The 26,082-nt window shown below is 42.9% G+C and overlaps 1 protein-coding gene across 3 annotated transcripts; it reads left to right on the top strand.

Annotated features, from left to right (window-relative positions):
• Nucleotides 1-873: 873 nt before the first annotated feature.
• LOC110504058 (WD repeat and SOCS box-containing protein 1) lies at nt 874-25,571 on the top strand. Of its 3 annotated transcripts, none has more exons than XR_016491404.1 (10): nt 874-1,313; nt 2,405-2,573; nt 6,811-7,079; nt 13,935-14,066; nt 14,796-14,896; nt 15,583-15,755; nt 17,858-18,030; nt 18,131-18,244; nt 19,065-19,172; nt 22,936-25,571. XR_016491404.1 is itself a non-coding variant. In XM_036961148.2 (9 exons), exons 1-9 carry the CDS (start codon nt 1,274-1,276, stop codon nt 23,096-23,098), a joined length of 1,269 nt encoding a protein of 422 aa, XP_036817043.2. In that variant the 5' UTR covers nt 874-1,273; the 3' UTR covers nt 23,099-25,571. The 3 variants fall into 3 exon arrangements, 1 of the variants encoding a protein (XP_036817043.2); XR_016491405.1 differs by having other exon boundaries at nt 15,583-15,759; XM_036961148.2 differs by lacking the exon at nt 15,583-15,755.
• The last annotated feature ends 511 nt before the right edge of the window (nt 25,572-26,082 follow it).

The following is a 26,082-nucleotide window of genomic DNA, read 5'->3' as shown; positions in this document are numbered from 1 at the left end:
TGAGTATGGAAAATTAGGTGAATATATTGAAGCAACACCTTAAGACATCAGTCAGGAAGTTAAAGCTTGGTCGCAAATGGGTCTTCCAAATTGACAACGACCCCAAGCATACTTCCAAAGTTGTGGCAAAATGGTTTAAGGGCAACAAAGTCAAGGTATTGGAGTGGCCTTCACAAAGCCATGACCTCAATCCTATAGAAAATGTGTGGGCAGATCTGAAAAAGCGTGTGCGAGCAAGGAGGTCTACAAACCTGACTCAGTTACACCAGCCCTGTCAGGAGGAATGGGCCAGAACTCACCTAACTTATTGTGGAAGGCTACCTGAAAAGTTTGACCCAAGTTAACCAATTTAAAGGGAATGCTACCAAACACTAGTTGAGTGTATGTTAACTTATGACCCACTGGGAATGTGATGAAAGAAATGAAAGCTGAAATAAATCATTATCTCTGCTATTATTCTGACATTTCACATTCTTAAAATAAAGTGTTGATCCTGACGGACCTAAGACAGGGAATGTTTACTATGAGTAAATGTCAGGAATTTTGAAAAACCGAGTTTAAATGTATTTGGCTAAGGTGTATGTAAACTTCTGACTTCAACTGTAAATAAAGGTTAAATAAATACATCCAATAAATACAAATCCCCCAATGTAAACGATGCACATTTAATTTTGTTGTCCCCCACACCATAGCTTTAAGCTTCAACAGAAAAATAGTTCTGGTTTGAAAGATATTTGTTATATATACCCATTTGCCTTTGCAATAAAACAGTGCACAGTAAGAGAGAAATATATAAATGGTTGTAAATGAGAGTGGAAAACGGTTACAAATGAAGGGGAGGTGCCATTTTATCACCTTGGTAACTGTGATGACGTTTGACAAAAAAACTCTGCCACACAGATAGACCTCACCTCCCCAGTGAAAGAAAATATGCCATCAAGTCTACTCTTCAGCCATTGTATTTCAACGGTGTGCTTGTAACACAGTCATTTCGTGGATTTCAATATACGCAGATTTTAGCCATCCAGTTGAATTGAACAAAACCTAGTCTGCACACGGATTTTAAAGAAGATAATTTCTAAAATAATTGTTTTTTTTTAGGGCTCACGAGATATTACATTTGCAGCAGGCTACGTGCGCGACGTGCACAGCATTCCAGACGTCGGAATCCAGCTTTCTCTCTGGCTAATTATAACGCTAATTTGTTTATTTTCCACAAAACTTTTGCTATTAAACCAATAGTCTTTTCTCTACGGATCCGGTTTCTATTTAGATGGCAAGCTTCCCTAATTCTGTAAACGAAAATGAAATAGGTAGGTTGAGATCCTTTTCACTATCCTGCTCTGTGTTTGGGGTGGAGGGGTTGCAAACGTTAATGTTCATCTCGCTATCTAAGATACATTAACCTAGATAGCTAGCCAGCTACTATGTTACATCTTTCATCTCGGTGACGTCATAGGCAGTCTTACTATATGTTCTATTGTAGGTCAAGTCGTTCCTTCCATAGCATATATCCTATTTACTAGACTAGCGACTCACACACTACAGTCACATATTCACCATACACCCGCGGCTTATACTAGGTGCCACCACACCAAAGACAATATGGTAGAAACTCTGTATCCACACATCGCGCGAGCAGTCGGCACACTTTGTTTCTCAAGTCATTCCGTGGTGGAGGCGACGGCGGTAAACTACGTTTCTGAAGTATGACTCTTTAGTCGGGGAAGCGCACTGATTTATCAGATAACTATTGTATAAAATTGATGTTTTGTTGCAACACCTCTATTGCGTAATACATTAATGTGATATATGATGTCTCATTTATATTCCAACCGAATGTTTGTTACCCACTTAAAATAAGTTGGGCTAATAATAAATAAATACAATAGTGTGTTTTGTTGCAACACTGCGTAATAAATCAAAGTGATATATGTCTCGTTTAGCTACTTGGTCAACCATATCTTTATGATACACTTATTTTAAATGGGTATTTGGGCTAATAATATGTTGTGTTTTATAGCCAACTTCATTATCATTGATTTACATGTAATGGGATGTCAAATAACAAAACAGTATTGACTCTCAGAATCTCTCAGTAAAGTTACTTTTAAGCATCAATTCTGACATTGAACGTTCATATCCAGCTACACCAGAGGTTTCTGTTTAGGGTGGTGGAACCAGCCTGATCTGTGTTCGCCTTTAGAAATAGATTGATGAATGCAGCGACCAGGCTGGTGAAATAGAATGATGAAAGCAGTGATCAGGCTGGTTCCACCAGGCAGAGGTCAGTTGGCCCCGAAGCATCTTTTCTACACTATCATTCAGATGTTGCTCACAAGCACCATGTCAATGTGGTATTTGTGCTATTGTTCCCGTGCTGACCTCTTGTTTCTGTTTTTAGGTAAGGCTAAGTTCATTGGTGAACTCTTAGTGCCTGTTGCTCCCTTTGACCAGAAGTCTGGGCGAGAGACCTGGACTGTAGCCTTTGCACCTGATGGTTCCTACTTCGCTTGGTCTCAAGGGCATCGCATTGTGACGCTCGTTCCCTGGTCAAAATGCCTGAAGAATTTGTAAGTACCTGTACTAGGCCTAACCACGTTCTTGGTCAGTACAATTGTGATCAGAAAGTAACAGGTTAGGCCCTACTTCAGAGGTCTGTTTACATTTTGAGGGAGGCCTACAGAAGCAACTATTCCTTTTGAGTTTTGAAATTCAACAGTTTAACATATCTGAATAGCCTAACTAATTTGTCTGTGCAATGAATGCACTGACTGGCGTGGAGTCCTATTTGGCAGTAGAGAGCAGGGGAGCAAGAGAGACAGTGAATGTGGCATGTGCTGGTGTGTTGCTGGTGCCCACTGGGTATTCATTTGGCGGCTGCCGTGCCTGTTTCATTGTCTGGTGTTTTAAGGCCCTTTCAGCGCTCCTCCATTCTTACTTTAACAGGTCGCACGGCACACTTCCAAAGGCTTCAACAAGAATTAAGCACAAATACTGCATATACAACAGCCTCCTGTCAGGCCAGTGGTGGCGCTCCTTCTCTGACCACTGGAGCTGCGTCAGCCAGGCTACGCTGGCCTGTTACTCAACTTAAAAAGGAAGTAGGCTGTAGCCCCCCCACTGGTACTGTATATAAATAAATAAAAATCCCCCACAGTAAAATAAAGATAAATCATTGAATGAGTACGTTTGTCCAAGCTTTTGACTGGTACTGTATTTTTATACATTGTTGCATCATTCCTGTCTCCTAATGTTTCTTACAATATGCTCTTTTGTTTTGCTTGAATATCTTGATGGTGTTCTGTACTAGATTCTGCTATTTTTAAAGCAGCAGCTGATTGTTGATAACGTAGAGTGGACTTTCATTATTGAGGAGTTCTTGGTAAACCAAGTTAGAGGAAAGGAGACACTGCTTCTTGTTATTCAGAAGTGGATATATACTCAAGGGCCTTGTGTTATCTTAGCCTATAATTTTAGCACGTTAGAAAAGCTTCTGTAAAGTGCAGTCAAACTTTTCTTGTCTTTGGCAAGAGAAAGCAACACACAGCAGCTTAGGGTTTTATTACTGTATCCTTATGTTGTAAAATAATGTAAGGTTTACTGCCATGAAGTCAACTACTTGGTGTCAGGCTGTAAACCCTTCTGTAAACAATGACACATCAAATCAATACTAAAGGAAGGCTGAGGGCTATAAATGCACTTTTACATTATTTCAGGGCTACAGCCTACTTCCTTTTTATGTCGAGTAACAGGCCAGGGTAGCCTGGCTGACGTGGCTCAGGTGGTCAGAGGGAGCTCCGACCCTGGTCTGGACAGGAGGCTGTTGTAAAATGCAGTATTTGTGCTTCATTCTTGCTGAGCTTTGATTGGTTCTCTGATGTGTTTTTTTTTCATGGGGGGTTGAGACTTCACATTGTTTGAGTTTGAAAATCCAACAGTTGTATTGGAAGTGCAGTGCTCAGGGGCTGTATGTGGCTCACCATGTGGGTGTTTGAGTGAGAAAGACCGAAGATAACTAATTATTTAAAAAACACAGCCTTCATTATCGAGGCATCATGCTGACATCAAAATAGTCTATCCAGACTCTAAAGTCAGGAGGACTTCGAGTTAGGTGTCAGTCAGACTAAGACCTAGGTGCATCCAATCTGATTTTCTAATATCCACAACATTCTATAACACCACAGAACTGAAAATTCATTCTAGATTCTGACAGTCCAAATTGTTGTTTACAATTCTAGTTGAGTTCTTGGGCTCCTTCTAGAATATTCTAGTAGTTGTAGTTCATTACTTGTGCTATCCTTCCCTGTGAGGAGGAAACAGTGCAGTGTGCTGTGGAGCAAGCTACCAAGGACACGTGGCATGTATTATCAGTTGCCTTTCTGCAGAGCTGGCTCTTTTTCCACACAATAAAGCCTTGTGACCTCCCCAGAACCTTTTCAACTTGTCTGAGCAAAAAGTGCTTATTGTATAGTAGACATGTTGTAGTACACTGTTTGGTATTACCTATTGGATGTTGTTGTGGTTAGCTTGGCAAGTCCTGTCTAGTGGAGAGAGATTGTTATAACAACTAGGGATGCACGATATATCGGTGAACATATCGGTATTGGCCGATATTAGCTAAAAATGCCAACATCGGTATTGGCCCGATGTCTAGTTTAACGCTGATGTGCAAAACCGATGTCAAAGCTGATGTGCATACCTATATAACGTAGGTAGATGATGTAATGACGCCACATAAAACGTTGCGCTACACGTGCAACACAGCATTCCTGACCTAGCCCACAATGTCTGTTGTGTGGCTCGAGCAGGCATTTGAAGGAGTAAGGAAATTTCAGCGAGGCAACTCAAAGCCGAAATCCATTAACGGCAAGATAATGGAATTCATTGCCCATGACAATGAATGAGTGATATTGGCTTTCGCCGACTGGTCGAGCACCGGTACACACTACCAAGTGTGCTATTTTTCAGATGTTGCCCTCTCGGAGTTACACAGTAATAGCGTCACTGCTATTAGCTTCACGACTGACATGTGGACCAGCGATATCAGCCCTATGAGCATGCTAAGTCTGACAGCAAAGTGGGTCATCGAGGATTTCGTACTGAGGAAAGTTGTATCTGAGAAGCTTTATGTGCGTATGTAAAAAAAAAAAAAAATTCAGGTCATGAAACATGGGACCAACACTTTACATCTTGCGTTTATATCTTTTCTAACGCCACCGATTCTGTCACATAACAGTGGAGTGCGCATGCCCATTCTGACTTTGTCAATGCTAAGCTAACCAGTTAGCTAGCGTGTGGCATTAGTGCTGACTATTTTCTATGGAGTGAAGATGGCCCATTTTCCTGATGAGTTGGATGTTTTTACGGGCCCACATTGGCGTATGAAACAGTTGCCATTGACAACAGTTTGCCCCTGCAACAAAACGGCCCACACAGGCTGTGAACAAGCAATTCGGTGACATTCTCTCTTTACCCTGTCGCCACCATGCTCAATGTTATATACAAGGACCGCTACTGTGATGTAGACAAGAAACAAGGTTTACATGAAATGTACATACACAGCTGGACATGACGGAAACGGACACAGTGACAGTGCGCTCCGAGGAAGAGGCTACGGACAGAGCTGAAACTTCACTGCTTGACATATATGATGAAATCCTGGATGAGAATGAAACAAATGAATAACGAAACAGCACAGCAAGTAAGTGAAAGAAATAGGTTTTGATTATGTTTTACTGGTAATGGGGACCTATGTGAATGCCAACAAAATAACTTTTTGGTGTGTGTGTAACCTTTTATTTAACTAGGCAAGTCAGTTAAGAACAAGTTCTTATTTCCAATGACTGCCTACCCCGGCCGAACCCGGACAACGCTGGGCCAATTGTGCACTGCCCTATGGGACTCCCAATCACGACCGGTTGTGGTACAGCCTGGATTCGAACCAGGGACTGTAGGGATGCCTCTTGCACTGCGATGCAGTGCCTGAGACCGACGTGTGTGTGTGTGTGTGTGTGTGTGCGATTTAACTGTACTAGAATGCTGCAATATTTTGATTTTGTTGCAGCAAGAGAGGAGAAGCCTGTCTCACATAAGTATGTAGAATGAAAGGTAATTAATGTCTTCGCTGCCATCTCGCTGAGTTGTGGGTATTCTCTGCTGCTGAACAGCCAGAATGTGGAAAGGCACATCTCATTAAAATGAGTGTCCCGCTTTCTTTTTATTCTCGCCAAATTTGAGCAGCAGTCCCATTGGTACAGAGTCCGATATAACGTCCCATCGTAATCCATGTCCCGTTATGTAGGCCTACTTGTTCAGAACACAGAACATTGGTCAAAACATTGAATCAAGGCTTAGACCTAGAGGTTCAATAGACTATACATTTGAAAAGGACACCCATGGCTGATTTTTGTGGCTCATGGGCCCAGATATCAGTTACTAAGACCTGTTTATGATGACTTCTGTCCTTAGTGGTTACCTGGAGGCCAAATTCCAATAGGGAATAATCATCAGAATATCTTTCTTAACAATATGAAACTAATGGACCAAGTTAGCCAACCCTCTCTCACCACATTAGACTGCATGTATCACTCAGTCCTCTCCTCCTGTATGTGCATAATTATTTTAGCTGTTTGGCACCTGGATCTATTGAATTCAGGTGCGTAACATTAAAAAGTAATGTTACCTACATGTAACTCACGTTTCTCCCTCTCCTTTCCCTCCATTACCCTCATCTCCATTTCTGTCCCTTCTCTTTTTCTGCCCCCATCTCACTCTCCGTCTTTCCTCTTTTTCTATCCCACTCTCCAGTGTTGGGGAAGGCTCCACCGGAGCGGGCCCTCAGCGTTTGTCGCGGCAGAACAGCGAGGGGGGAACAGTGGTGCCAGTGGGCGAGCCCAGGGAGCATACCATCGACTGCGGTGACATCGTGTGGGGCCTGGCCTTTGGCTCGTCTGTGCCAGAGAAGCAGAGTCGCTGCGTCAACATCGAGTGGCACCGTTTCAAGTTCGGTCAGGACCAGCTGCTGCTTGCCACGGGCCTCAACAATGGACGTGTCAAGATCTGGGACGTCTATACTGGTGAGCACCTGATTAAACATGTCTTATTTATTTTACCTTTATTTAACTAGGCAAGTAAGGAGGAATTCTTATTTTCAATGACGGACTAGGAATAGTGGGTTAACTGCCTGTTCAGAGGCAGAACGACAGATTTGTACCTTGTCAGCTCGGGGGTTTGAACTTGCAACCTTCTAGGCTATCCTGGGTGCCCCAAACATGAACATCACGACCAGCTGGGCGGCTCTGTTTTCACAGTGCATTATTCCTAGTTCCATGTACCAATGCAAGTTATTGAATCAGTATGTCTCTTCTCAGCAGGGAGGAAGTTGAAGCCTCGTAGGGGCGTTTCTTGGATCAACTTTCTCCACACACATCCTGGGCTGTGTTTTCATTCCAGAAAATCCACTTCGCCCTTCTACCTTTTTTCACTCTCACAGATCTTAAAGTTGAAAGCAGCATGGCAGAAATTGGGTGGGGCTCTTTACACCTACAGTGGGGCAAAAAAGTATTTAATTAGCCACCAATTGTGCAAGTACTCCCACTTAAAAAGATGAGAGAGGCCTGTAATTTTCATCATAGGTACACTTCAACTATGACAGACAAAATGAGAAAAAAAATCCAGAAAATCACATTGTAGGATTTTTAATGAATTTATTTGCAAATTATGGTGGAAAATAAGTATTTGGTCAATAACAAAAGTTTATCTTAATACTTTGTTATATACCCTTTGTTGGCAATGACAGAGGTCAAATGTTTTCTGTAAGTCTTCACAAGGTTTTCACACACTGTTGCTGGTATTTTGGCCCATTCCTCCATGCAGATCTCCTCTAGAGCAGTGATGTTTTGGGGCTGTTGCTGGGCAACACGGACTTTCAACTCCCTCCAAAGATTTTCTATGGGGTTGAGATCTGGAGACTGGCTAGGCCACTCCAGGACCTTGAAATGCTTCTTACGAAGCCACTCCTTCGTTGCCCGGGTGGTGTGTTTGGGATCATTGTCATGCTGAAAGACCCAGCCACGTTTCATCTTCAATGCCCTTGCAGATGGAAGGAGGTTTTCACTCAAAATCTCACGATACATGGCCCCATTCATTCTTTCCTTTACACGGATCAGTCGTCCTGGTCCCTTTGCAGGAAAAACAGCCCCAATGCATGATGTTTCCACCCCCATGCTTCACAGCAGGTATGGTGTTCTTTGGATGCAACTCAGCATTCTTTGTCCTCCAAACACGACGAGTTGAGTTTTTACCAAAAAGTTTTATTTTGGTTTCATCTGACCATATGACATTCTCCCAATCTTCTTCTGGATCATCCAAATGCTCTCTAGCAAACTTCAGACGGGCCTGGATATGTACTGGCTTAAGCAGGGGTACACGTCTGGCACCGCAGGATTTGAGTCCCTGGCGGCGTAGTGTGTTACTGATGGTAGGCTTTGTTACTTTGGTCCCAGCTCTCTGCAGGTCATTCACTAGGTCCCCCCGTGTGGTTCTGGGATTTTTGCTCACCGTTCTTGTGATCATTTTGACCCCACGGGGTGAGATCTTGCGTGGATCCCCAGATCGAGGGAGATTATCAGTGGTCTTGTATGTCTTCCATTTCCTAATAATTGCTCCCACAGTTGATTTCTTCAAACCAAGCTGCTTACCTATTGCAGATTCAGTCTTCCCAGCCTGGTGCAGGTCTACAATTTTGTTTCTGGTGTCCTTTGACAGCTCTTTGGTCTTGGCCATAGTGGAGTTTGGAGTGTGACTATTTGAGGTTGTGGACAGGTGTCTTTTATACTGATAACAAGTTCAAACAGGTGCCATTAATACAGGTAACGAGTGGAGGACAGAGGAGCCTCTTAAAGAAGAAGTTACAGGTCTGTGAGAGCCAGAAATCTTGCTTGTTTGTAGGTGACCAAATACTTATTTTCCACCACAATTTGCAAATAAATTCATAAAAAATCCTACAATGTGATTTTCTGGATTTTTTTTCTTCTCATTTTGTCATAGTTGAAGTTAACCTATGATGAAAATTACAGGCCTCTCTCATCTTTTTAAGTGGGAGAACTTGCACAATTGGTGGCTGACTAAATACTTTATTGCCCCACTGTATGTGAAAGGGAGCAAACAAGGGGAGAGGATATGTCTTGGGTAGAGCTCAACTGGTGGTACCTCGTGTCCTAAATGGAATGTATTGAATTTTTTTCAGCAGCGGTGTCAAATTGAGCTTTTGGGGGCTTTCAGGCAGGTTCCTTTTTGCTGGGTGGGGTCAGGCACACCTGTGATATATATTTTTTTGCATGATTATGAGAAGGTCACTTCTGGTGACTTTTAAAAGGACATTACACAATTTAAATAAATTTAGTATAATTTCCAATTCAAAAGCGTTACAACCTTTTGCCCAATTGAGCTGTATAGCAGCTTTAAATAAATAGGCTGGAGAATGGGGTTGACCATCTGCATTTACCCAATTGAAGAACCACAAAAGACTCTGAATGCATTCAGTTATACAAATGTACGTTGTAACTTGGAACTCCAGGGTTTTATATGGATCAAAATTGGGCTTAGTATTTAGAGGTCCTTATCTTTTTTTCTGTTTTAAAGGGAATTTCCTGCAATTATACACAATGTGTCATGGTGCAGAGAGAGAACATTAAAGTTTTAAAGCTACTTTCCTGCAATTTTACACATTTTGCAATGGTTTATGATGTGTTCTTATGCTATCTAAGTGGCTCAATCATAACAAAATCAATGGGTGCCTCATGCCATGATATTTATTTTGATTTGGGTGATTCTTAGTGCTCAAACCTCCATAATAGGTCCATTTTCTTTTCCACATACTTTTTGTAGTGGCGGCAACGAATATAGGGGGAAAACACTGGCTCTGGATATATGTTTGATTGCTGTGACATCAACAGTTGCCCAGATGCAGGATTATTAGGTACTCTTTTTAGTAGCCAATCATTTAAAGAGAGTAGATTTATCCCAGTCGGGTTACATAAGCCTTCCTGATGCACACAGGGCTATAATATGAGTTTTTCTAAAAGTGCCAAGAGAATGCTCATTGTTCTGTTCCAGAAATGAAACAAGGTCACCATGCCATTCTGCCCATCTCATCATCTACCCACCCACCTCTAGCTGGCATCCTGTTTTATGGTCTTGTTAGGTTCTAAATGAACCTATTAAAACTCACGGACGATTAGTAAAGTTTAAACCAAGTTTATTCACCCATTGGTTCATACAGCTGCATAAGACAAATGCATATTTCCACCAGTGGTAGTATATAAACTCAGCAAAAAAAGAAACATCCCTTTTTCAGGACCCTATCTGTCAAAGTTAATTTGTAAAAATCTAAATAACATCACAGATCTTCATTGTAAAGGGTTTAAACACTGTTTCCCATGCTTGTTCAATGAACCATAAACAATTAATGAACATGCACCTGTGGAACAGTCGTTAAGACACTAACAGCTTACAGACGGTAGGCAATTATGGTCACAGTTATGAAAACTTAGGACATGAACGAGGCCTTTCGACTGACTCTGAAAAACACAAAGAAAGATGACCAGGGTCCCTGCTCATCTGCGTGAACGTGCCTTAGGCATGCTGCAAGGAGGCATGAGGACTGCAGATGTGGCCAGGGCAATAAATTGCAATGTCCGTACTGTTAGACGCCTAAGACAGCGCTACAGGGAGACAGGACGGACAGCTGATCATCCTCACAGTGGCAGACCACACCTGCACAGGATCGGTACATCTGAACACCACACCTGCGGGACAGGTACAGAATGGCAACAACAACTGCCCGAGTTACACCAGGAACGCACAATCCCTCCACCAGTGCTCAGACTGTCCGCAATAGGCTGAGAGAGTCTGGACTGAGGGCTTGTAGGCCTGTTGTAAGGCAGGTCCTCACCAGACATCACCGGCAACAACGTGACAAACATGACAATGCCACCAGCCATACTGCACGTTCTGCACGTGATTTCCTGCAAGGCAGCAATGTCAGTGTTCTGCCATGGCCAGTGAAGAGCCCGGATATCAATCCCATTGAGCATATCTGGGACCTGTTGGATAGGAGGATGAGGGCTAGGGCCATTCCCCCCATAAATGTCCGGGAACTTGCAGGTGCCTTGGTGGAAGAGTGGGGTAACATCTCACAGCAAGAACCAGCAAATCTGGTGCAGTCCATGAGGAGGAGATGCACTGCAGTACTTAATGCAACTGGTGGCCACACCAGATACTGACTGTTATTTTTTTATTTTGACCCCCCCGCCCCCCATTGTTTACACATGTTAAGTTTGAGAGGACGTACATTTTTTAGCTGAGTTTATGTACCACAATTTGGGTGGAGTCTCCTCCTCTCTAAACATGACATCTTTATTACTAGGTTAAGTGATACGGGCCACAAACTGTTCCTTCTCCCTTAAGCTGACCTGACCTCTACCCCCTTCCTCACTACTCCACAGCTCTCCACCATTATCAGTGACTGCAATCATGTGATTGCCTCTCCTCTACTCAGCACCTCCCAAAGCCCCCTGGCTCCTATCCAACCTTCCCTGACCCCATATACATTCCTCCTACAGATACCCATTAACTTCTGGTGTAGAAACTAAACTATGGCACTCCTCATGCCTCTAGTATAACTGATGATTAACAATATTTAAAGTTTAGAAATCCTACCCATCAGGCTCTGTTGGAGACAGTCAGTGGGTGATATAATGTGTTGACGTTAATTTTAGCCCAGCTGGCTAAATTGCACCTCCTCTCCTCCCATGTTTTTTACTGACACACCTGAATGATGATGTTTGCCCCGGCCCCTCTCTCCCTGCTGCCAACACAGTGCTGATGTCACAACCCCGCTAGGCCCCCCTCTCTCCTAGACTCTTTGGTTCTCTCTCCCACTCTTTCTCTCACACACCTACAGTTGAAGTCAGAAGTTTACATACACCTTAGCCAAATACATTTAAACTCGTTTTTTCCCAATTTCTGACATTTAATCAGAGTAAAAATTCCCTGTCTTAGGTCAGTTAGGATCACCACTTTATTTTAAGAATGTGAAATGTCAGAATAATAGTGTAGAGATTTATTTATTTCATCACATTCCCAGTGGGTCAGACGTTTATATACACTCAATTAGTATTTGGTAGCATTGCCTTTAAATTGTCAAACTTTTCGGGTAGCCTTCCACAAGCTTCCCACAATAGGTTGGGTGAATTCTGGCCCATTCCTCCTGACAGAGCTGGTATAACTGAGTCAGGTTTGTAGGCCTCCTTGCTCACACACTTTTTCAGTTCTGCCCACAAATTTTCTATGGGATTGAGGTCAGGGCTTTGATGGCCACTCCAATACCTTGACTTTGTTGTCCTTAAGCCATTTTGCCACAACTTTGGAAGTATGCTTGGGGTCATTGTCCATTTGGAAGACCCATTTGCGACCAAGCTTTAACTTCCTGACTGATGTCTTGAGGTGTTGCTTCAATATATCCACACAATTGTCCATCCTCACTTTTGTGAAGTGCACCAGTCCCTCCTGCAGCAAAGCACCCCCATGATGGGATGGTGTTCTTCGGCTTGCAAGTATCCCCCTTTTTCCTCCAAACATAACGATGGTCATTATGACCAAACAGTTATATTTTTGTTTCATCAGACCAGAGAACATTTCTCCAAAAAGTACGATCTTTGTCCCCATGTGCAGTTGCAAACCGTAGTCTGACGTTTTTTTATGGAGGTTTTTGAGCAGTGGTTTCTTCCTTGCTGAGTGGCCTTTCAGGTTATGTAGATATAGATACTTTTGTACCTGTTTCCTCCAGCATCTTCACAAGGTCCTTTGCTGTTGTTCTGGTATTGATTTGCACTTTTTGCACCAAAGTACGTTCATCTCTTGGAGACAGAATGTGTCTCCTTCCTGAGCGGTATGACGACTGCAATTTTTCCAAAAAATGACTTGTGTCATGCACAAAGTAGATGTCCTAACCGACTTGCCAAAACTATAGTTTGTTAACAAGAAATTTGTGGAGTGGTTGAAAAACGAGTTTTAATGACTCCAACCTAAGTGTATGTAAACCTCCGACTTCAACTGTAGTTCATTCCTGGCTCCAGTGATCGCGGGGAATTCTGACATCGATCCAGATCTCCAGTTCACTTTATCAATAACTGATTATTCTGGCTTTGCTTTCTTTATTTCATGGCTGAATATTGCCGCTGGCATTACTTTTGTTAGGATTTGGCTTCAGGTGCAATTAGGGTGTTATTGTAATAACTATTATAATAGATTATTATACCCCAATTTAGAGTTGTCAACTGTTAGCAGACTATTTGAGAATAGCTACTGTAATTGAGTCCCATTCTCCCCTCAATGGAACCAGTGTTTGGACTGAGTATCAGGAAGTAACAAATTGCAGGGTTTAATTCAGGATTACTCTGCTTTCAACTATTGTGTGTCAGTCTACCCAGAGGGTATTCTGAGTCACTCTTACTGTCAACACCAGGACCAGCCTTTGAAATAGAGCTCTCCTGGTCTCCAACTCATCATGTAAAGAAAAGAGCACAGTCAGTGGGACTAGTTGTTACATGAAGAATTCATTTGTGACCGCCCTCTTTCTTTCCCCTCTTAAATATTTATTTTCTATACTCTATCTAACTCTTTTTTTCTGTGCCTCTGTACAAACTGACAGTGCTCTGGTTACTTTTCACATGGGTGTGGAACCCACACTATTCTACACCCCACACCACATAAAGCAAATTGCAGCTCTGTGGCATTTTAATCCACAAATCATGACAAATTCCCCAAGGCTGTGTACACAGAGGTGGTGGAGTTGACCTACAGTAACTCGTCTGTGCTGTGTATCTCATTAGCTTTATTATTAACTCTGGGGTTGTTTGCCTTTACAGGAAAGCTGTTGCTGAATCTCATGGACCATACAGATATAGTGCGAGACCTGACTTTCGCCCCTGATGGCAGCCTCATGCTAGTCTCGGCATCCAGAGACAAAACCCTGAGGGTCTGGGACCTGAAAGATGACGGTAAGAACACTGAGCCCTGAGGAACACCTTTTTATCTTCTTGGAACTGAAACCATTTTCCATGCTTGTTAACATAGTTATTGTTTTTGTTAGAGATTTGTACAGCTGTGCCAGCAAGCCACACTGATGTGTTGAGGTCAAGATTATTATGATTCATGCAGATGTCATTTTTGTGTGTTTGCCTTATACACATCCACACACGAAGCTGAAGAAGTAGGGAGTATGTGATAAGTTGCTTTTGTTCCAGTGGAATGAGCTACTGCTTCTGGCGGTTCCACCTTGAAAGGCCCCTCACCCCCTGCATGCGTTCTAAGCTCACATGAGCAGAGAATGTTCAAATTGGGCCCAAGTCCAAGGTCTCCTGAACAAAAGTCTAGAGGAAGGCATAGCCATGGCATGGTCTGACCTAGTTTCTCCTCTATTGGCTAACACATCTATTTTATCTGTGAATTTTCAAATGACACAATCAACATATCCAAACGCAAGCAGTAGGAGCCTAGTCTCCAGAGCTTAATTGGAAAAACCTACATTTTACTATCTAAGCACATTAATTAAAATAGCCCAGTTATCCCTATTGAAATCTTGCAGACAATCCTATAAACCTTGGAAACATCATCAGCAGACATTTGTACTGTTACTTCATCACAATAATCATTTCTTTAAAGCAAAAAGTTTGTGCATTTTTTCGTCACATGTACATGTCATAACAACCTGTGATGCTGTGTTGTAGGCAACATGGTGAAAGTGTTACGGGGTCATCAGAACTGGGTCTATTGCAGCGCATTCTCACCAGACTCCTCAGTCCTCTGCTCTGTCGGAGCCAGTAAATCAGTACGTACACCTGTTCCCCTTTTTCTCCCTTTTGAGATGAACTGCTTCTCTGTGTGCTATTGCTTGTCTAGTTATGCTCAATGACCTACCAATGAAACACTCCCACCTTCCCCTCAACTGAATCTTGACCGTTATGCTTGGAGTCATGACTAGTTCAACAACCCTGCCTGTAGTTCGGTTTGGCTTGGTTTGAAATAGCTTTGGTAATGTAATATGCATGTAGACTAAACAAATGATCACACACTTTTTTGTAATAGTTCCGGTATTTATCCTCCATCTACAATCCAGCTCACAATCTAAACGGTTCATTTGATGCTTTAGAATGTGGGATGCAGATTGCTATGCTTTATTTAATGACCTTTGTACCTCAATGCAGACCAAAATCATTCAAAGAAATGTTCTAAATATTTTTGGATTTCCCTTTTTGATAAAATCTACCTGGTATTTAGTAAAGAGTATGCAAGAAGAAAATGAGATGGTTAGCTAAGTGGCGTAGTCCTCAAAATGGCTGCCCAGCCAGTGCGGGATTGGACCCAATGACTTCAGTCACAGATGTACACTTTGCAAGAACCTCATTAACATGCTAGTAGTTAGTTACTGTAGCCAGTTCCACCCTTCTTGTGCAGGGTGCAGCTAGATTGTTGTTAGGCTGTGTGTCCATAAGTGTCTTGCTTTCCCTGTCACAGGTGGCAGGTGTGTGAGTGTTTTTGAAGGGAGGGAGCGCCGCGCTGACATAAAGCAGCCGGTGCAGACGGCTGGCTGGTGGCACCAGTGCCACTACTACTGCCGGGCTGGGACGCACTGTGCCTCTGCCCAGGGGGCAGGGCAGCCTTGCACCTACCTGACCGCAAGGTCTCCCGTACGTAGGTGCTGCTGTCTCCATGTTTGTCTACCTCCGCTGTCGCAGTTCCTCCTTTTATATCAGTTCTAAAACAGTGATTTTAAAACTGCAGTAAAGTAAATACTTCCCACCCACATGGTCCCTTACCCCTCTCCTTCACCTCCTACTGTCCCTCCCTCCCTATCTCACCTCGCCCCCCACTCCCAAATGTACTTCATTAGAAACCCTACCTATTATAGCATACCTTAACTGACATTTTGTTAGTTGAGGAGTTTTTGTCAGTTCAATGTCAGTCTCGCCCTCCCACAGTCTCTAACTTGTATGAATGACATTGTTATGATTATTTATGTCTCTCCATAATGAGGAGGTTAACATCAGTTAATTTTAGTTTGATATCCTTAGTTCTCCATTATCCTCCTAACTTCTCTCCCTGGGCCCATGTTTAAGGGCCAGTCAGCACGCCCGTCTCTATTGTGGCTGCCCCGCTCAGCCCCTTTAGTAATGGAGTTAGTGTGCAGGGGTCAGGTCATTGTTGGCGTAAATGAGAATTGAAAGGACTCTTTGTGGCTCTGCAGACTGCCGTCATCCCCATAAATGTCTGCCTTTGTCCCAAACACTCCACCAAAATGAACATGGACTATGTTGGAGTTGAAAAAAACATGAAGTAAGTTAGTGAATTCCCTGTTGCCTCATAATTGGCCAAAGGGCAGTATTTTCCTCACGGAAATGTCCCATTTTGATTAGCATTTGCATATTTATTTGTTAAAACAGAGAAAACAAACCTAACGGTCAATCATTTTCTGTGACTATAGTGGGAGAGGAAGAACAGTCTCTCATACAGAATGACTGGAAACCAAAACACATACTCGTCATAGTACAAAAAACAAAACTGCTAATACATTCAAACTGAACTCTAAATTGCTTGAACAGAAATTTTATAGAGAACTGAGCCTCATTAAAAATGCCACAGAAAACAAAGGAGGCAACTGTAACTGTCTGCCATTTTGGAGCAGATTTTCCAGTCACTGGCAGCTGGCTGTCTTATAAACTGTGGAGTGGTGTAGCTTGCCTAAAATGCAGGCAGTAGCCTCATGCGTTGGATTCCTTTCATTTCACACTAACGCTAGAGGAGGGAGTAGGAGAACATTTTGAACTGAAGTAGCACCCAGAAACCATTGACTTGTTTGTGGAATGGCATTTTATCTACTTTAGCTGAAATGTTGCACTTTTGCTCAAGTGCAATGTTTGCAGAACTCCTTGTGACGTTTTCAATAGGCCTATACAATCGTGTTTTGGTTCTAAAAGTTACAAGTTCAACATCACTGTTAAAGCCTCTCTAGAATTGGAGTTTAATTAGATTTGCTCTGTTCTGGTCAGTTTAAAGTTTTAACAAACAACAAGGCATGTTCCTCTTGCGCATGCCTTACATTGCTCTGGAGCAAAGGAACATTCAAGGCTTTATGGCTGACTGTTGAAAACCGTGTGCACATGTTGCAAATGTGTGTCCAAAGGCGTCAACCTTTTGGCCATCAAATGTTTTTTTTCTCTTGCAGTATGTCTCTTCGTAGGCTTCCACCGGAGGTGCGAGTCTTTTGTAATCACAGTGAACTAGAACTCTGAAAGGGGAAACCAGTGGAGTAACATTATGTTACCTTAAGTTACTACTTGTTTTATTTTCTTATTTTTCTATAGACTTAAAAATGTTTATATTGAGAACGTTGTAATTGGATATTAATGTTTAAATGCTAGCCTACGTCAAGAAAACTACAATTTATATGGAGCACTATTTTAGCAGCTATGTTAAGAAATCAGATGTGCAGTGACATGCATTTTGTTACATAACATAGAATTGCTGCTTGAGTAGCATGAGATTTATTTTGTGCAGTGTTTGGTCTGTAGTTCAACACAAGCCATAAAATGACACTGAGCATACAAAGTTTTTTTCTGTTTATTTCTTGTTTTATTTTTGTTGCTTAATTTAACTACTTGTAATTTACATTACATCTGTTTTGACATTTTATGTCAGAGGTTTTTAGGTTAAGTGTTTTAAGTTGTTTAAAATGCTTGTCCCTGCATAGTGTTATTCCATTGGCTCTAACATGAACCTCTTCCTTCTGTAGGTGTTCCTTTGGGATATGGATAAATATTCCCTGATCCGGAAGCTGGAGGGTCACCATAATGACGTGGTGTCCTGTGAGTTCTCTCCTGATGGCGCCTTGCTCGCCACCGCTTCCTACGACACCCGCGTCATCATCTGGGACCCCCATGTGGGCACTGTGCTGCTGGAGCTAGCGTAAGTCACAGACACCAGGAACTAGGGCAAAGCAATGACACAATGATGTTGTTAAGACCTTGTTGAAGTTTTCTTATCTCTGTGTTTTTCTCTCCTTCAGGCACCTGTTCCCTCCCCCCTCGCCCATCTTTGCAGGAGGGGCCAACGATCGCTGGGTACGTTCCGTAGCATTCTGTCATGACGGGCGTCACATCGCCAGCATCACTGACGACAGGTAAGGAACAAAGGCTGAGACCTGTGTCTGGTGCATCAGAAGGGTCCAATAAGGAAAAGCTCAGCTTTAAAAATGTTTGAGATTCTTATGGCTACTTGATCCTCTCTCTAAGGCGTTCTCTTCTACCACACGTGTAGAGCGTGGCTGGTGTAGATTTGTAAGTTTGTGTTGGCCATAGCTGCTTCACCAAGCTCACTTGCGCTGTCACACTTCACATTGTACATGGTAAACTGCGTGCCCTCTGCTGATGAAAAAGTCTTAGTTTGCTGCAGTAGCAGAGCGCTGTGAAGCAGAGGGAGAGAGAGAGTCACGGCTCTTAATGGGGTCTGAGTGAGAACAGAGCTGTTGCAGCCAGGCAGGGCCCCCTTTGGGAATGGGTCACATGACGGCCATTAATCAACCGCTGACGCCTTGCTTCCTTCTCTCCTTAGCCCTTCCCTTCGTTGGTTAGGCTGCTAAGTGTTTACCAGTGTGAAGGCAGTGCTAGAGGGAGAGGAGGAACAAGTCTCACAAAATGGCGGGGACAAAAAAAATTCTCAGCCACATCTGCCAAGATTAGTTTGTCAGATAGGATGAGGATAAAACATTTTGAATTTGAACAGTTACATTTGATTTAATAGTGAAAATAAACCCTTTTAAAAATTGAAGCGGAACAATATGAATCCTACATTCTTTCAGCCAGCTTGTTTTGGCTCTAATGCAGTTCCCTTGTGATCTGTGTCAGCTGTGTCTGACCAGCGTCTATCTCTCCCTCTTTATTTTGTCCTTCTCTCTCTTCTACACACCCACTAACTCATTCTGTCCATCCCTCTCTCCCCAGAATGGTGCGTTTCTGGACCATTGATGAGAAGTCTCCCAAGGCCATCGCTCCCCTCATTAATGGCCTCTGTTGTGCCTTTTCCATTGATGGGAGTGTCTTAGCAGCTGGGTGAGGCGCACACACACTCCTACACACCTACTTACACCTCTCCAGACACACACACACCTAACTACACTTCTCCAGACACACACTCCCACACACCTAACTACACCTCTCCAGACACACACTCCCACACACCTAACTACACCTCTCCAGACACACACTCCCACACACCTAACTACACCTCTCCAGACACACACTCCCACACACCTAACTACACCTCTCCAGACACACACTCCCACACACCTAACTACACCTCTCCAGACACACACTCCCACACACCTACCTACACCACTCCACACACACACACACCTAACTACACCTCTCCCCACACACACACACACACACACACACTCCTACACACCAACCTACAGCACTCCACACACACACACCTAACTACACCTCTCCACACACACACCTACACACCAACCTACACCTCTCCACACACTCCTACACACCTACCAGCAACTCTCCACACACACACACACACCTCCACACACACACACTTCTACACACCTACCTACACCACTCCACAAACACACACACACACCTAAATACACCTCTCCCCACACACACACACACACACACACACTCCTACACACCAACCTACAGCACGCCACACACACACACCTAACTACACTTATCCACACACACACACTCCTACACACCTACCTACATCTCTCCACACACACACACCTACCTACACCACTCCACACACACACACACCTACCTACACCTTTCCACACACACACTCCTACACACCTACCTGCACCTCTCCCCACACACACACAACTACACACCTAACTACACCTCTCCACACACACACTCCTACACACCAACCTACAGCACGCCACACACACACCTAACTACACCTCTCCATACACACACACTCCTACACACCAACCTACACCACTCCACACACACACACCTAACTACACTTCTCCACACACACACACTCCTACACACCTACCTACATCTCTCCACACACACACACACACCTACACACCTACCTACACCACTCCACACACACACACACCTACCTACACCTTTCCACACACACACACACCTACCTACACCACTCCACACACACACACACACACCTACCTACACCTTTCCACACACACACTCCTACACACCAACCTACACCTCTCCACACACTCCTACACACCAACCTACACCTCTCCACACACCTACCTGCACCTCTCCACACACACACCTCTCCACACACACACACTTCTACACACCTACCTACACCTCTCCACACACACATATCTCTCCACACACACACACACACACACACACACACACACACACACACACCTCTCCACACACACACACACTTCTACACACCTACCTACACCACTCCACACACACACCTACCTACACCTCTCCACACACACTCCTACACACCTACCTGCACCTCTTCTCTCACACACACACACACACACACCTAACTACACCTCTCCACACACACTCCTACACACCTACCTGCACCTCTCCACACACACGCACACACACACACACACACACACCTACCTACACCTCTCCACACACACACCCACTCTCATACACACCTCTCCACATACATACACTTCTACACACCTACCTACACCTCTCCCCACACACACACACACACACACACACACACACACACACACACACACACACACACACACCTACCTACACCTCTACACACACACACACACCTACCTGCACCTCTACACACACACCTACCTGCACCTCTACACACACACCTACCTACACCTCTACACACACACACACCTACCTACACCTCTACACACACACACACACCTACCTACACCTCTCCACACACACACACACACACACACACACCTACCTACACTTCTCCACACACACACACACACACCTACACACCTTCCTACACCTCTCCACACACACCTAACTACACACACACACACACACCTACACACCTACACACACACACACACACACACTCCTACACACCTACAGTTGAAGTCAGAAGATTACATACACTTAGGTTGGAGTCATTAAAACTCGTTTTTCAACCACTCCACAAATTTCTTGTTAACAAACTATAGTTTGGCAAGTCGGTTAGGACATCTACTTTGTGCATGACAAAAATTGTTTACAGACAGATTATTTCACTTATAATTCACTGTATCACAATTCCAGTGGGTCAGAAGTTTACATGCACTAAGTTGACTGTGTCCTTCAACAGATTTGAAAATTCCAGAAAATTGTGTCATGGCTTTAGAAGCTTCTGATAGGCTAATTTACATAATTTGAGTCAATTGGAGGTGTACCTGTGGATGTATTTCAATGCCTTCCTTCAAACGCAGCCAAGACCTCAGGAAATAAAATTGTAAAAAGTATAAACACCATGGGACCACGCAGCCATCATACCGCTCAGGAAGGAAACGCGTTCTGTCTCCAAGAGATGAACGTACTTTGGTGCAAAAAGTGCAAATCAATCCCAGAACAACAGCAAAGGACCTTGTGAAGATGCTGGAGGAAACAGGTACAAAAGTAATCTATATCTACATAACCTGAAAGGCCACTCAGCAAGGAAGAAACCACTGCTCCAAAACCTCCATTAAAAAACGTCAGACTACCGTTTGCAACTGCACACGGGGACAAAGATCGTACTTTTTGGAGAAAAAAAAATTCATCTGGTCTGATGAAACAAAAATATAACTGTTTGGTCATAACAATTTCATCGTTATGTTTGGAGGAAAAAGGGGGATGCTTGCAAGCCGAAGAACAACATCCCATCCGTGAAGCACGGGGGTGGCAGCAAGCATCATGTTGGTGGGGGTGCTTTGCTGCAGGAGGGACTGGTGCACTTCACAAAATAGATGGCATCATGAGGATGGAAATTTAGGTGGATATATTGAAGCAACACCTCAAGACATCAGTCAGGAGGTTAAAGCTTGGTCGCAAATGGGTCTTCCAAATGGACAATGACCCCAAGCATACTTCCAAGTTGTGGCAAAATGAGCCCTGACCTCAATCCCATAGAAAATGTGTGGGCAGAACTGAAAAATCGTGTGCGAGCAAGAAGACCTACAAACCTGACTCAATTACACCAGCTTTGTCAGGAGGAATGGGACAGAACTCACCCAACTCATTGTGGGAAGCTTTTGGAAGGCTACCTGAAACGTTTGACTCAAGTTAAACAATTTAAAGGCAATGCTACCAAATACTAATTGAGTGTATGTAAACTTCTGACCCACTGGGAATGTGATGAAAGAAATACAATTTCAAATAAATCATTCTCTCTACTATTATTCTGACATTTCACATTCTTAAAATAATGTGGTGATCCTAACTGACCTAAGACATTACATTTTTACTCTGATTAAATGTCAGGAATTGTGAAAAACTGAGTTTAAATACTGTACCTACACCTCTGCGTGCGCCCGCACACACTCCTACACACCTACCTACACTTCTCCACACACACCCATACAGTCCATTTAGGTGCTCGGGGGGATTAATCCTGTTTGAATTGCACACACCCTAGTCTATAGGCAAGTGGCAGGTGATTAATCAAGACTGTGTACTGCCAGAAACTGCTTTTTTGCATGCTGTAGGAAGCGCAGCGGCTCCTATATGTTAATGGTTATCCAGGAGCCTGGGTGTATCTTACAATGATGATTCAACCAGTTCTGTTAGGTAGACCATGGCTACCTAGTACCTACCTTTCAGTGCTGTTGTGAGGGATAGATTGACATGGGAATAACTTTCTCTCGCCCCGTTTCTCTCTCAGATCTCGAGACGGCAGCGTGCATTTCTGGGCGTGCCCAAAGGGCATTGCCAGCCTGCAGCACCTGTGTCGCATGGCACTACGACGGGTCATGTCCACCCAGCAGGTGCAGACGCTGCCCATCCCGCCCCGCATACGCTCCTACCTGTCTTACCAAGATCTCTAGCCCTTCACCCTCACCGCTCAACACCGCACGCTGGAAACCAATGAATATTACCTTCCTAGAAAAAACACCCAGGATAAAGAAGACAACAAAAGAGAAAAACTTGATTTACAGACTAACACCCCCATGCTCTTCTGTGGCAAGGCAGCTTCTTTTTCTATGTATTTATTTTTGTTGGTTTACTTTCGTTTGTGCAAGCCACGGTGTCCCTCAGGGAGTGTGCTTGAATGGTTAAGTTATTTCAGTGGCCTGTCTCTCTGCTTAAGATGGCCTTACCATATCAGTCACCTCTGGATAGTTCTGCATTCTTCCTGCAATAGAGACTTGTTCTCTGTAGATAATTGGCCGCTTTTAGATTTTCGATGCTCCCTAACTGTCTAGCTTAGATTTCGAATGCTTGTTAGAAAGCTGGGCAAATCGAGGAGACTATAAAAGTAGGGGTCCATTATCCTTTCTACAATTTCCATTTGGTTTTGGTAATTTCAATATCAATTGAGATTGTTTTCCCTTTCCCTAAATACCTTTTTTTATTTATTTATTAAAAAAATAGTCAAACCATCTGCGGGTCGGCTTGAATGCACTCGCGGGCTGGATCCGGTGTTTAACATCACTGGAGTAAGTGAATGACTGCTGATAAGATTTAGTGTAGTGCCCTCCCAATGTTTTCTGCTACCCTAGATCTCCCCAGGTCTTAACCCTCACTCACTTGCTGCCCCAGCTCCTCAATGGGCTTTTCTTTCCACACTTCCATCCTCACTCATGTCCAGGAGGGAAATGAGGGCCTGTAGCCTTCACTGTCTCACATCTCACTCCAAAATAATAGCGACCCATGGCCTGACCTGTTTTGCTTCTCATAATATGTATATTTTTTACCTGTAAAAAAAACAAAATCTTTATAGACAATTGTGTGCAAGTATGTGTGTGTATATACACAATATATTAGAAATACCTATTATTATACCAGTATATGAATGTATCAGAGGGCGTAGTATGTTTTTTACTGCTGTTTTCTTTTTGAATAATAGACTGTTGAAAACGGGTTTTTCCCTCTGTACATAGTTTTCGCTCATTTTAATGTGAAGACCTGTAAATGAATGAATGAATGAGACGATCTCTTATTGTAGAGATCAGGGTGTATGTAGTCTGTGCTCCTTCAGAATCGGTGAGACGGAGACTGTGAAAGTGTGGATTATAGTGTGCCCTAGGACTTATTCAAAAACACAGAAAAAGCCTAAAAGGCGGTTGCCATCCGTATTAATGACGGTCTGAAACCCATTTTCTATCCTGTGCTATGCTGCGCAACTCTAAAGTGGTGTTTCTAAGTGTAAGAAATAACCTATAGGGGAGAGCTATACAACATCTTCTGAAAATAAGTATTTACAGTTGCCATCTGTAGCATGGGCTCTTTATTGATTGTGTCATACATGACTGGCAGGTTTTTGAAGGCAGACATTTGATAGTAAATATTTAATTGGAGGGAAAAATGAATTATTTTCAGACAGAATGTTGAGAAGAGCCTAATGCAATAGTATTAATGGTCTACTTTTTGTATTTTGTCTTATGTTGACCTAGGTAGTGGATACAGGCCTGCTGTTAATCAATCTTGGAAATACGTTTTCTGTCTGTCAATGCTGATGCCAAAGGTCTCTCTTTCTCTCTCGGTTTATAGCCTGTGCTCTTGTCAGTCAGTGACTTTTCTCTCTCATGGCTAAAACTTCTAACTATTGTGCATCTGTGAATTTGATTTGATTTATCCTGTTAGTAAAGCCATAAGGCTGTTGTCTTCAGTAACCGGTTGGGTTGGTGTGTTTAGTAAAGTCTTTGCTGATTAGATCTAGAGCCAGTGAATGAATCCAAGAGCTGGGTTCTCACCAGTGTTGGGTAGTAGTAAACTACATGTAGTTCAACTAGTAATTTAACTACATTTTGCATAAGCTTGGTGGTTACTTAATTCAATCTCGGTTGTTTTTTTTAATGTAGTTAATACATGTTTTTGCCATGTAGTGGTGTAGCTAACTAAAACTATGGGTGAAGTAGGCAATCATTTCCTAAATGTTTGGGCATCAAACCTGCCAAATTCTCAATTGGAACATTAGATTTAGTGTTTAATAGGCTAAATTACACATTTTGTTTAACATACTGTATGACCCCAAAGTGATCTTTGCTTGCAATTTATAGTCTGACATTTCAGATTTACATATACTTTTTCACAAAGTAGTTTGGATGTAGTGAACTACTTTTTCAAAGTAACTTTAAGTAAACTATATTTTTCAAAGGGTTAGCTTAACTTCTTTCAGTGTGAAGTAAGTTTACCAAGCTACCAATATCATTACAGAATAGCTTCCCCAAGTGTAAGTAAAATGTTGAATATATCAAATTTAAATTAAATATTTTTCTTTCTTTCTGGTCTGCGTCATGCATGTATTGTTTTTTTGCATTTATAGTTTGAATAAAGCCTTTTTTTGAAAACCAAAAATAAGTCATGTTTTTTTTGTTTTGTCCTTTTCTTGAAGTCTCCAGTCAAGCTTTATCCTGGAACCCACAAGGCAAAAGGAAAAGAGGTCACTTGAGAAACACTGAAGTCTTGTTCACACTGCAGGCCTTAATGCTGAAATAATTTTTTAAATTTCAAATCCATTTTGCAAAAATGACTATCCGAACAGCAAGTTTCAAGTGACCAAATGTGTGTGTTCAGACGACAGTCATTTGGTGACACTGTTAGTTGTCATAGTAATGATGGTGGTGTGTGCAGTGGTGGAGGCTGATTGGTGGTGGTGCTCGTGCTTTCTATTACTCAAGTTATGTAGCAAGCTAAGGTGATAATACCTGCCAAGAACGTTCCCCAGTTACTTTGAATGTTCAAAATCATAGCATACAAACACTTAAATCCTCCGCAAAGTGATCCAACTTTCAAAATGAGTCCTTTCTGGCAAGCCACAGCAGTCAACTAGCTAGGTAGGTAGCTGTTTCTGGCTAGCACATCAGTC

Source organism: Oncorhynchus mykiss, chromosome 24 (genome assembly GCF_057628025.1).
Source record: "Oncorhynchus mykiss isolate SJ-2025 chromosome 24, ASM5762802v1, whole genome shotgun sequence".
NCBI lineage: Eukaryota > Metazoa > Chordata > Actinopteri > Salmoniformes > Salmonidae > Oncorhynchus > Oncorhynchus mykiss.
The sequence above is the reverse complement of the archived record's forward strand: the minus strand, read 5'-3'. Positions and strand labels throughout refer to the sequence as shown.